Source organism: Mirounga leonina, unplaced genomic scaffold (assembly GCF_011800145.1).
Source record: "Mirounga leonina isolate KUSES-001 unplaced genomic scaffold, KU_Mleo_1.0 Mir_101664, whole genome shotgun sequence".
Lineage (NCBI taxonomy): Eukaryota > Metazoa > Chordata > Mammalia > Carnivora > Phocidae > Mirounga > Mirounga leonina.
The window spans coordinates 3,368,665-3,382,056 of record NW_023270175.1 but is presented as its reverse complement, the minus strand read 5'-3'; the positions used below and the strand labels follow the sequence as shown (position 1 = coordinate 3,382,056).

Sequence of the window (13,392 nt, the reverse complement as noted above, 5' to 3'; positions counted from 1 at the left end):
TATTATCATCCCCATTTTATCGATGAGGAAATTGAGGCTCATATAGGTTAAGATACTTGCCCAGATGTCACACAGCTAGTAAGCAATGGAACCAGGATCCACATGCAGGTATATCTGACTCCAGGATATAAGCTCTTGACCATTCTATGAAAATAGAAATACAACATACCAAAATCTATGAGATGCAGCAAAAGCAGTTCTAAGAGGTAGGTTTATGGCCATATAGGCATACCTCAAAAAAATAAGAGAGATCTCAAATAAAAAATTTAACTTTATACCTGGAGGAACTAGAAAAACAAATGAAGCCCAAGGTTAGTAGAAGGAAGGAAATAATAAAGATCAGAGCAGAAATAAACGAAATAGAGACAAAAAGGCAATAGAAAAGGTCAGTGAAACTAAGAGGTGCTTCTTTGAAAAAAAACAAAATTGACAGACTTTTAGCTGGACTCACCAAGAAAAAAAAAAAAAGGGGGCTCAAATAAATAAAATCAGGAGTGCAAGAGAAGTTACAACTGATACAGTAGAACCACAAAGGATCATAAGAGACTGCTATGAACAAGTATACACCAATAAGTTGGGCGACCTAGAAGAAATGGATAAATTCCCAGAAACTGACAATCTTCCCGGACGGAATCATGAAAAAAAATAGGAAATCTGAATAGACTGATTCCTAGATTATTAGTAAGGAGATCAAATCAGTAACCAAAAACCTCCCAACAAATAACATATAGGACCAGGCAGCTTCACTGGTGAATTCTAACAAACATTCAAAGAAGATTTAATACCTATCCTTCTCAAACTCTTCCAAAAATTGAAGAGGAGGGAAGGATTCCAAGCTCATTTTATGAGGGCAGGATTACCCTGATAACAAAACCAGACAAGGACACCCCAAAAAAGAATTACAGGCTAATATCCCTGATGAACATAGGTGTAAAAATCCTCAACAGAATATTAGCAAACTGAATTCAGCAGTACATTGAAAGAATCCTATACCATAATCAAGTGGAATTTATTCCAGTTCAACATCTGCAAATCAATCAGTGTAATACAGCGCATTAACAGAGTGAAAAATTAAAATCATATGATCATCTCAAAAGATGCAGAAAAAGCATTTGAAAAGTTCAACATCCATTTAGGATAAAACCTCTTAGCAAAACGGGTATAGAGGAAGCATACCCTCAACATAATAAAGTCCATATATGACAGACCCTCAGCTAATATAATATACTCAATGGTGAAAAGCTTAAAGTTTTTCTTCTAAGACCAGGAACAAGGCAAGGATGCCTACTCTACCCATTTTTATCAACACAGTATTGGAAGTCCCAGCCACAGCAATTAGGCAAGAGAAAGAAAGAAAAGGCACACAAATTGGAAAGGAAAAAGTAAAGCTGTCACTATTTGCAGATAGCATGATACTATATATAGGAAACCCAAAAGAGTCCACAACAAAGACTGTTGGAACTAACAGTTTCAAAACTGTTTGACTGTTTGAATTCAGTGAAGTTGCAGAATACAAAATTAATATACAAAAATCTGTTGCATTTCTGTACATTCATAGTGAACTATCAGAGAAATCAAGAAAACAATTCCATTTACAATCATATCAGAAAGAATAAAATACCTAGGAAGTAAATTTAACCAAGGAGGTGAAGGACCTGTGCACACTGAAAACTGTAAAACACTAATGAAAGAAATTGGAAAAGACACAAAGAAGGGGAAAGCTATTCCATACTCATGGACTGGAAGATTTAATATTGTTAAAATGCCCATACAACCCAAAGCAATCTCTAGATTCAGTGCAATGCCTATCAAACTTCCAATGGCATTTTTCACAGAGCTAGAATAATTCTAAAGTTTATATGAAACTACAAAACAAAAAAAAAACCCTGAGTGGCCAAAACAGTGTTGAGAAAGAAAAACCAAGCCAGAGGTATTACACTCCCAGATTTCAAACTATACCACAAAGCTGTAGTAATTAAAACAGTATGGTGTTGGAATTAAAAACAGACACATAGATCGGTGGAACAGAATAGAGAGCCCAGAAATAAACTTGTGCATGTGTGGTAAACTATGACAAGGGAGGCAAGAATATACAATGGGGAAAGGACAGCATCTTCAAGAAATGGTGTTGGGAAAACTGGACAGCTACACGCAGAAGAATGAAGCTGGGCCAATATCTTATACCATATACAAATATTAACTCAAAGTGGATTAAAGACTTGAGTATAAGACCTGAAACCATAGAAGTGCTAGAAGAAGAAAATATAGGTGATAAGCTCCTTAACAGCAAGCAGTCTTAGTGATGGGTTTTTTTTTTTTTTTTTTGGATCTGACTCCAAAGGCAAGGGAAACAAAAGCAAAAATAAACAAATGGGACTACATCAAAAGCTCCTGCACAGCAAAGGAAACCATCAACAAAACAAAAAGGCAACCTACTGACTGTGAAAAGAAATTTGCAAATCATATATCTGATAAGGGGTTAATACTCAAAATATATAAAGAACTCAGTACAACTCAATAACAACAACAAAAGTATTTTTAGGTAATGAGCAGAGGATATGAGTAGACATTTTTCCAAAGAAGGCATACACATGACCAAAAGACATATGAAAAGATGCTCTCCATCACTAATCATCAGGGGGATGCAAATCACAACCATAATAAGGTATCACCTTAAACCTATCCGGATGGCTGTTATAAAAAAAAAAAAGAAAGAAAGAAAGAAAGAAAGAACACATGTTGGCAAGGATGTGGAGAAAAAGGAAGCTTTGTGCACTGTTGGTGTGAATTACATTGGTGCAGCCACTGTGGAAAACAGTATGGAGGTTACTCAAAAAATTAAAAATAGAATTACCATGTGATCCAGCAATTCTACTACTGGGTAGAAATGGAAACACTAATTCAAAAAGATATATGCACCCCTATGTTCATTATTCACAAGAGCTAAGAGAGGGAAACAACCTAAGTATCCATCAATGGATGAATAAATTAAGATGTCACACACACACACACAGGACTACTACTCAGCCATAAAAAAGAACAAAATCTTAAAAAGAATGAAATCTTGCCATTTGTGCAATGTGAATGAACCTTAAGGGTATTATGTTATGATAGAGAAATACAAATACCATATGATTTCATATATGTGGAACCTAAGAAACAAAACGAAAACGAACAAAACAAAACCCAGATTCATAGATACAGAGAACAGGTTGGTGGTTGCCAGAGGGGAGTGGGGAGTTGAGCAGGGATGAAATGGTTCGTGAAGGGGCTCAAGGAGTACAAACTTCCAGTTATAAAATGAGTCATAGGATGTAATGTACAGCATGGGGAATACAGTAAATAATATTGTAGTAACTTGGTACAGTGACAGATGGTAACTAGATTTACTGTGGTGATCATTTTGCAGTATATACAAATGTCAAGTCACTGTGTCATACACCTGAAACTAATATAATATTGTATGTCAACTGTACCTCAATAAAAAAAAATATGAACCTGGGTCACAAAGAGAAAATTAAATTGTGTTCATTGTACTCGATAGATTTTCCTCTGAAAAATAATTAAAACAAAAACTGTTCTGAGTAGTTCATTTCTAAAAACAAGATAGAGTAAATCCAGAAAATCTGCAGACAGAGCGTTATTGTGGACATTATAGGGAGGGAAATGAGGAACACCTGCCATCTACACTAAACATATAGCCATCTGTTTCTTTACGTATCTTGTATTTTCCAGTTTTAATTGTGCTCCACTAAATCAGACCCACAACCCATTCTCCCAATTTAAAGGCGAGGTGAGAACTTGTGGTGAAGACGCAGATTCTCCACAATATTGCTGCAGTCATCACAGCATGCAGCCCAGAGGGTATTCTTCCCTCCTGGTGGGCAGCTGTAGTTATCACAGAGAGTAAAGACTTTTAAGAATGTGAGATTAGAGCAATTCAAGAAATTTAAACTAATCAGAGGGCAGCAGACGATAACATTCTAAAGCCTAAGTGAATCCTATAGGATAGGAGCCAAATAACACATATGAAAACCTGTGGGACCCTACTGCACTTTTGCTCGCCCTCCCTCCTACCTTCCACCCTTCCTTGCTTTCCCTTTTTGTCCTTTTGTGTGTGTGTCTCTATTCCCCCCCCTTTTTTTTTTGCCTCCCACTTCCTTTTCTCGCTTCTTGTTTTCTCTTCCTCTCCATCTTTCTTTGTATATATGCCCTTTCTCTTTTTTTGTCCCTCCTTTCTTTCCTTTCCTTTTGTTCCATCCCTTAGTTCTTTCCTCCATTCCCCAACAATTACCCATCATATCACATTTTGAAATGTATATTAAAATCAATAAGTTTTAATGTTTATATGCATCGAGCACTAAGTAGGTTGTATTTATTACTCTAAAGGGGAAAAACATCCCCCAGTTACAGAACACTTTACCTATGGCTTTCTTTCTTTCTTTTTTTTTTTTTTTAAGATTTTTATTTATTTATTTGACAGAGAGAGACACAGCGAGAGAGGGAATACAAGCAGGGGGAGTGGGAGAGGGAGAAGCAGGCTTCCTGCGGAGCAAGGAGCCAGATGCGGGGTTCCATCCCAGGACCCTGGGATCATGACCTGAGCCGAAGGCAGACGCTTAATGACTGAGCCACCCAGGCGCCCCTGCCTGTGGCTTTCAATTGAAAATTTCCTTTTGGATCACTGCCCTTACTCACCAAAACAGGGTTCCCTTCTTCCTTAACCTAAAGTAATCGTGTCCTTTGTTGTTCTTTTCTACCCTGAGGTTTGATAAATGGTCACTTTTTTTGCATTCTGTTTTATATCCGTTATTTTTTTTTCATAATGGGAAGCTAAAACTGCTGCTTAATGTGAAGGAGAGGTTATGGATAATTTTTCAGAATTGGGTTTAGGATTCTAGTATTCTAAGTTTCTGGAATTCAGACATGTCACATGTGCGTTCTGTTCCAGACTCTCTGATGAGAAATGGCAGAATTTTCAGATGATTGAAACCCCTCATGAAAAACATTTTTTTTAAATTTTAGAGTAATGTATGCCTGATTTGCTTTTCTTCACCTATCCAAACAGGGATTTTTTTTTTTTTTTAAGATTTTATCCACTGATTGATTTAGAGAGAGAGTGCGAGCAGGGGGAGGGGCAGAGGGAGGGGGGAGAGAGAGAGAGAGAATCTCAAGCAGACTCTGGCCTGAGTGTGGAGCCTGACCTGGAGCTCGATCTCAGGTCCCTGAGATGATGACCTGAGCCGAAATCAAGAGTTGGACGCTTGACCGACTGAGCCACCCAGACGCCCCCCAAAAGGGATTTTTAATTTTGGTTTTAATTGTTTCCTTATCCTGAAAAATGATGGCCTGTAATATGAAACCCTTCTCAGTTTGGTAACTTTCCACTGGTTAAGTGATTAAAGTCATCAAAGTTTTAGAAAGTGAAGGAATGAGTGAGTAAATGGCTAGCTAGCTAGATTCACTGAAATCATTTCCGTTGCTTGCTCTATTGTTTATGATGAGCCTTAGCTAAGATTTTGTCTCTTTTTGGCTGTTTCTTTTTTCCCCCTCATAGTTTCCAGGCACTGTCACAAACTTTGATTCTTTGATAGCTAAACTCTTAATTCCTTTTTTTAAATGTTCATTTTCATTAAAGTGCTATTTAACATTAGATATTAACTTCGACAGATGTTAATGCTGCTTCTCAATTAGGTAAAATATATTCTTGGTGAGGTGCCAATTTGAATTGAATATATTTGAATTTGATATGTGAATTAAACTGTTGTTTAAACCTTACCCATCCATCACATGGGTGATGGAGCAGCTGGCTGGTTTTGTATATAAGTGGGGTTTTCCCCCCCCAGCAATATTCACTTATTTATTTATACTATTTTTTAGAGGGTGGAGGGGCAGAGGGAGAAGGAGGGAGAGAATCCCAAGCAGACTCCCCACTGAGTATAAAGCCTGACACGGGGCTCGATCCCACTGCCCTGAGATCATGACCTGAGCGGAAATTGAGAGTTGGACACTCAACTTATTGAGCCACCCAGGTGCCCCCACTTCAGCAATATTTAAACATTAGAAAATGGCTTCCTATTGTAGCAAAGAGAACTTCATATGAATTTATTACAAGATCTCCTTGCTTGTCAGTTTCTTAGGCTGCATAGAATGTAAAGTGCCAGACACTACGTTGGTATAAAATGTTTTCCATGGACAATATTAATATTTTAAAATCTTTTTTGCTCCTGCAGATTTCCAGTAGACAGGAAGTCTAGCTCTATTTACCCTTTGGCTACTAATGAATGCTATTAAATTATTATTTATCTTCTTTAGGCAGAGGCACTAGAGGAATGAGATCAGAATTGCCAAGTGAGGCAAGCATTTAATTTAAAAATAATAAAAAAAATAATACAAATCCATCCAAAAGTGGCAACTAAAGTGTGGCTCCTAGAAAGTATTTTGGACTTGAGTCAGAGAATCGGGGTTGTGTCTCCACCTGCGTCACTAACTTGCTGGGTCATCTCAAGCAAGTCACTGCCCAACTCCGGATGGCATAGCCCTTCTAAAGTTTCATCTTCCACACTGCGTATTCTATATGCTAAAGAAAGCAGGGCTAAGGGAGGCTGAATCCTCTTGTTTATCAGCTATCCACACCAGCCTAGCAGCTCTGAGGTCAGTCTCCAGCTGCATTTTTTGTCTTTTTTATAATCTCTTAAATCCTTGCTAGGCTTTCATTGCTAGTTCTTTTCCCTAGGAATTTGCATTCAGAAATACTGAGGGCTTCCTACCTTTGGGAATTTTTCTGTGCTCATGAATTTAATGAAAAGTTACTTAGAGTTACAAAAAAAAAAAAAAAAAAGCCAGAATTAAGTGTCTTGTTTGAATGACTGTTTCTGTAAAATCAGACTGTTTCCATCATGACTAATGTACCTTCACTATTTCAGTTTTGAACTTAATACATTTGAGTCCTGGTACGGTGAGGCATGATTGTCAGTTTCTCTTATTAGCCGTGCTTGTATTCTCCCACTTACTCATTGTTCTAACCTTTTTTTTTTTTAAACCCAGAATGATTGAGCAATAAGGCTCCATATCATGGGAGTTATATTTTGGGTACTTGAGGATCTCATTGATTTGAAATAGTTTGAATTGCACTAAGCTAAAATTTACCTTTCGTTGGCTTGCTAGGAAAAAAAGTAAACAAAATAACTTGCCTCAGAGTGTTGAGAAATTAACTGTATGGCAACTTCAGGATGTGTGTTGTTTGACTGTAAAAGCTAGAGAGAGATTTTTACAGATCTCTTCATTAAAGGAGGTCTAGCACTATAATTAAAAAGGCAGACAATAACAAGGGTTGGTAAGTATATGGGGAAATTGGAACCCTCACACATTGCCGGTGGCAATTAAAGGTACAGCCACTGTGGAAAGTTTGTCAGTTCCTGAAACAGTTAAACATAGAATTACCATATGACCCAGCAATTCCACTCTTACGTATCTATACCCAAAAGAAACGAAAACCTATGTCCACCCAGAAACTCAGACATGCATGTTTATAGCAGCATTATTTATAGTAGCCCCAAAGTGGAAACAACCCAAATGTTTCTCAGTAGATCAACGGATCACAAAATCTGATAAAGACACACAACTGAAATATGATTAGGCAGTTGAAAAGATGAAGCATTGGTACATGCTTACAGCATGGATGAAACCTCCAAAACATTATGATAAAAAGCCAGACACAGAAGGCCCCACTTATATGAAATATCTAGAATAGGCAAGACCATAGACAGAAAGTGGATTCACGCTTGCCAGGAGCTGGGGGAAGGGAAGAGTGGAGACTAGCTGCTAATGGGTACGGGGCTTCTTTTTGGCGTGACAAAATGTTTTAAAATTGGATAGTGGCAATGGTTGTATAACCCTGTGAATATACTAAAAGCTGTTCAATTGGATACATTAATGGATGAATTTCATTGGTTTGTGAATTCTGTCTCCATAAGCTGTTATATAGCAAAAACGTTAGCGACTATACTATTCTAATTACTTGAAATTGGAAAAGTGTATGTAAGTTACATTTTTTGGCCGGGGGCTGGAAGGAAGGAAAAGTGAGTAGTTAGTATTGAATGGATGCTGTGTTTCATTTGGGCAAGATAGTAAAAGTTCTGGAGATGGATGCTGGTGGTGGTTGTGCAACGTGAACATACTTAATCACACAGAACTGTACACTTAAAAATAGTTAAAACAGTAAATTTTATGTTGTGTATATTTTACCATAATAAAAAAATCTATAATCCTAAGAAAATCGTATTTTACATTATTCCAATGTATAAGGCTTTTCCCCCCTCTCTCTCTTTTTCTTTTTAGCAAGAAGATGGGAAGTGTGATCGACCTTTTGGTTTTTATGCATGAGATTCTTCTATGTTTTAGAACTTCTGTTCAGTATGTGTGTTTGTTAGGAGAGAGGGTGTTGGTTATACACACATATATGTCTTTATCTTGGCTTTGAAGGAGAACTTGAAAATGCTTTATGAAACTTTATTTGCCAGTAGGAAAATAAAAGAGGCCAAACTGTAGGAAAATTTATGTTGTTAAATTATAAAACAGTGAAATGCTGTTCTCAGAGTATAAATTATCACAGATGTCCTGATTTCCTTGGTTAATCTTGGCTCCTTGAATGGGAAAAAAAAATCTATACTTTATATAGAACATATCTTTCTATAAGCATTTTTCTTTGTGTAGTAGGATTGAGCGAGCACCCAAATGCATTGAAAACACTCACAAACATAGTGGTTTTGTTTGTACAATACATTAAGTGAGTTTCAGAATGCAAAGTAAGAGATGGAAAAATGAAAAACAAACAAACAAACAAACAAAACTCCAGCAATGAGGAAGTCACTGAAAAAGGAATTAAATGATTTCTAAGGGCCATGGAACTTTGTTATAACCCAAGCAGTTTGTAGGCTCTAATTCTGTACCTTCTAAGGATTACTCTATGAAAATAGTTTCTAAGCCTGGCTGCTGTATAGGACATTTGAATTTGAAGATCGATGGCACAAATGCCAGCAATGCCATTAGTATAAAGTGTAATCAGAGGTATGTTTGTTTTTCTTGACTAGGAAGTGGTTTCTTTGAAAAGTACAAGAAACACACAGTGCTTCTATATGTGAGTGTGTGTGTGTGTGTGTCTGCGTATTTTCTTTCTGTTCTTCTATTGCAGGAAGAATTATGGTCTTCCAACATCTTTGTCCTTTATAGTAAGGGTTTTTCTAGAATTCGGCACTGTAGTATATTACCCTTGATTACAGGGTCCAATCAGAGTTGATGTACTCAGAAATCCATTGATGTGATTAATGGTCTCCTAATCATACTTTTATTTCCTAGATTAGCCCAATTTCCTGTACTTTCACAATTTTTGAGTCATATCTTGAATTATCCTTTATAGGGGGCCTGAAATCCTAGTATTTTTAGTCTGTAATTTGCATGATTATTTTAATTTTCTTTGATTTCCTTTGCTTGAAGAAAATGAAATTTTGATCTTTTTTGAACTCTGAGTGCTATTCTGTGGTAAATGGCCAACCTAATATGAACTTTTTTTTTAACTATATACATTTTTTTTTTTCCATCAGCCCTAGATCTAGAAATCTTCCCACAAATTTCCACTAGTCTGGCTTTTATTCTTCTCAAAAGTAAAGTAAAAGTAGTCTCAGATTCTGTAAGTAACAGGGAAGTAGACCAGGAAATGACTGTACAGGAAATATAATTGATCATTTGCTCTTTACAGTTGGTCACAGGATTGGCTAATAAATAGTCTATTGAATGAAAAAAATGACTCCTAAAATCTTTGGGGCCTTTGAATACATTTGAAGGTTATTTGTGCCTTTGGCACCTTACTTTTTAAAAATCTCTTACCTTTTTCTTTTTTTAAAAGATTTTTTATTTATTCATTTGAGACACAGAGATACAGAGAGAGAGAGAGAGAGAGAGAGAGCATGAGCAGGGGGGGAGACAGAGGGAGAGGGAGAAGCAGGCTCCCTGCTGAGCCAGGAGCCTGACGTGAGGCTCGATCCCAGGACCCTGGAATCATGACCTGAGCCGAAGGCAGACACTTAACCATCTGAGCCACCCAGGCACCCCAATCTCTTACCTTTTTCAAATGACTTTGAAATTAGGACTTTTTCATATCTAGTGGTTGCTTTAATATTTGCTTTGTTTTCAACAGTGCCCTTAAAGATAGCCGTTTTCCCCCAATGACAAGGGACGAGTTGCCACGGCTGTTCTGCTCAGTGTCTCTGCTCACTAACTTTGAAGATGTCTGTGATTATTTGGACTGGGAGGTAAGACTATAGAAATGTTGGAAAGAAAAATGAAGGTAACGCCTGACTCTTTCAGCCCGTTCTCTATTGTAGTGGAGGTGGAGAGTAAGGTGGATAAATAAACCTCACAGTTGATCAATGAGATATCAATGAAGGAGTTGTTTTTGTTTTGTTTTGTTTTGTTTTGTTTTGTTTTGTTTTAAGGCAAAGCGCCATGTGTCGTTTTAATCCCCATACTGAATTGGCTGTTTATTTTTGTCTGATTACTTTACCACAGCACCTCATAAAAGCTGTTAATAAGTAGTAAGAAGGACTGATTGGAATTTATTTTTCCTCTTATTTCCATTCTGATGTACTTTGGTGTAACCACCACCCAGCAGTTAGATGGTCAGAGGAAACTTCTTGGAAGCAAGGAGCCAAAGAGTGAGGATAATACACCAGTTGGGGAAATCAGCATGTGGATACAAAACAGGGTGTCGGTTAACTACAGTTAAATCATGTTAATTCATTCTTGGCTACCTTACTTTATGCACTTAAACACTCTAACAAATAATATTAAGGTTATATCTCAGTGATCTCTGAGCATTGTCATGTTCGAGGTAGCCTAGATTGATCTTATTTTTTATTCTTTAGTGTGTGGGTTGGGTTTCTAAGGAAGTTCAGAGGTTCTCACCATGATTTGTTTTGCTCGTTGCGAGAAGACAGTTGAGTGTATGTCTATGAAATTTCACACACAATCGTGCACACATTATTGAATGCCTCCTGTGTTCAAGGCACTGTTGCTACATATACAAGAGTCCTAAGATTTGGTCCCCACCATGAAGCACCTCTCAGTCTAATGGCAGAGAAAAGAAGTATACACCAAGCATAAAGAAATAAGTACCACAAGAATGAAACAATGGGAATTCAGTGATGCACTTAGCATTCTCTCACATAAACACTCATAAATGACATGACTAGATCTTTATGGTATTATATGTTTTAATTCTACTGACTTTTTAGAATGACCACATCCCATGGTAACTGAGGTATTCTGCCTTGTGGACAGATCACTGTCTTGATAATTAATTGGACTTGACTTTTAGTTTGGGATTTGCTCTGATTCCTTGTGAGACTTTGGACAACTTATTCCACTGCCATTCAGTTTTCCACATACAGAATAAGACATTTCTAAAGTTCTTAACCTTCATTGGAAAAAAATCCCTATGATATAAATTACTGTTGTTAGGCCAGAGCTTTATATATATAAACATTCCGTAGAAAGTAGGATAAAAGAGTTCTTTCTGAGTTTTGGAGTGCGTCGGGTTTTTTGGAGTATTATCAGAATATGAAAGCATTCGGGGATGTTTTGTAATGGGAAAAATAAAATTAATCAATAGTGTTGAACCTAGCAAAGTTGGATTGGGTAAAACCTTTCACAGAATTAAAATTTCCTGATTGCTTTCTATAAGTTCATTGTTCCTATTTGAATTTTTCTTAAAGAGAAGTCTACCCATATCATAGGAACATTCCTCAGTATTTTTAAATGATCCCAAATTATATCCCTTCCTTATTAACCAATATTAAAATGTGGGTGATTCTTTTAATGTTTTAAGGCTACTGCTTCCTCTTCTTTAGCTAGAATTTTATTTCTGCTTTCTGAATTGCAGAGTGCCCTGCGTGTGTGGGGGGCGGGGTAGGGGGAGCGATAACAGGGGTAAAGCCTGAAATCTAAGGATGACTGAGCTACAAAACACACTTACTCTTGCTTGCCACCACTGAGGTGGAAGCACAGTTGTCGGGGGGGGGGTTGCACATGCACAGGTGTGAGCATGTGTGGCACGTACATGAATGTATATTTCATAAATATGCATGCATGTATTTGGAGGGGAGGAAAAATGGGAGGATCCAATAGTAGTTCAATAAATATGGGGAAGCACAGAGTACACCACCATCATCTCCTTTAGCCCACTTCAAGCACTGTCTACAGCTAAAATTAACCCTCATACCTTACATATTGTATATTTAATACGTTCCTCGAGGCTTAGATATTGGTGTCTATTGGTGTAACTTTAACCAGAAAGTGATGCTTTCTGCAAAAATAAATATATGTTTGTGCTTTTAACATATAAGTATTTGAAAGTGAATTTTAGGTCCTGCTAGAATGGCTATGCTAAGAGGGAAAGACTGTCCTTTTCAGTTAGTTCGTCATAGTTGGAAGTATTTAGCATAAGGAAATTTGTCCCCAAAGAGTAAGACTGAAAATTGGATTTTTTTTTAAGCCCAAGAATGTGATTTGGGCTTAAAAAAAATATACCATAGTCAGTGATTACAAATGGAATGGTATTATTGTGGGGATGATGTCATAGGGTCATCCTTAATAATTCTGAAAAAGCATTGGTTACTTGAAACACAGAATGCCAAAGTAGAATTAAAAACATTATTTTTTAAAGTATATGTCAAGGCATTTCCACTCCTAGGTATATACCCCAAAGAAATGAAAACAGATGCTGAAACAAAAAGCTGTACACAAATGTTTATAGCAGCACTATTCATAATAGCCCAAAGGTAGAAACAACCCAAATGCCTATCAACAGATAAATGGATAAGCCAAATTTGGGATATCCATACAATGGAATATTAATCAGCCATAGAAAGAAATGAAGTAGTGACATGGATGAACCTTGAAAACATTATGCTAAGTGGAAGAAGCCAAGCACAAAAGGCCACATACTATATGATTCTGTTTATACGAAATATGCAGAATGAGCACATCCACAGAGATAGTGTGTTAGTGGGAGCCAGGGGTTGGGGCAGGGGCTGACTGAGAAGTGATGGCTTTTAATGGGTCCAGGGTTTCCATTTAGGGTGAGGAAAAAATTATGGAACTGGATGTTGTATGACACTGTGAATGTACTTGATGCCACTGAATTGTACACTTTCAAAGGGTTAAAATGGTAAATTTTACATGATGTGTATTTTACCACAATAAAAAGGCATATATGCATCTGCATATATATTTAAACCTATTGTCCATAATAGTATAGTAATTCTAATTTATTGAAGAAGAAAACTTTGAAAATTCAAAAAATATAAAGAAAGGCAAGCCGTTTGTAATTACACC

At 36.9% G+C, this 13,392-nt stretch overlaps 1 protein-coding gene across 1 annotated transcript in view; it reads left to right on the top strand.

Moving 5' to 3' along the window:
- Positions 1 to 13,392, top strand: part of AMMECR1 (AMMECR nuclear protein 1) — a 108,401-nt gene that overhangs the window by 80,044 nt on the left and 14,965 nt on the right. The window contains exon 3 of the mRNA XM_035007110.1: positions 10,196 to 10,310. Within this exon, the coding sequence (XP_034863001.1) occupies positions 10,196 to 10,310 (115 nt within the window). The remainder of the gene's footprint in view (positions 1 to 10,195; positions 10,311 to 13,392) is intronic.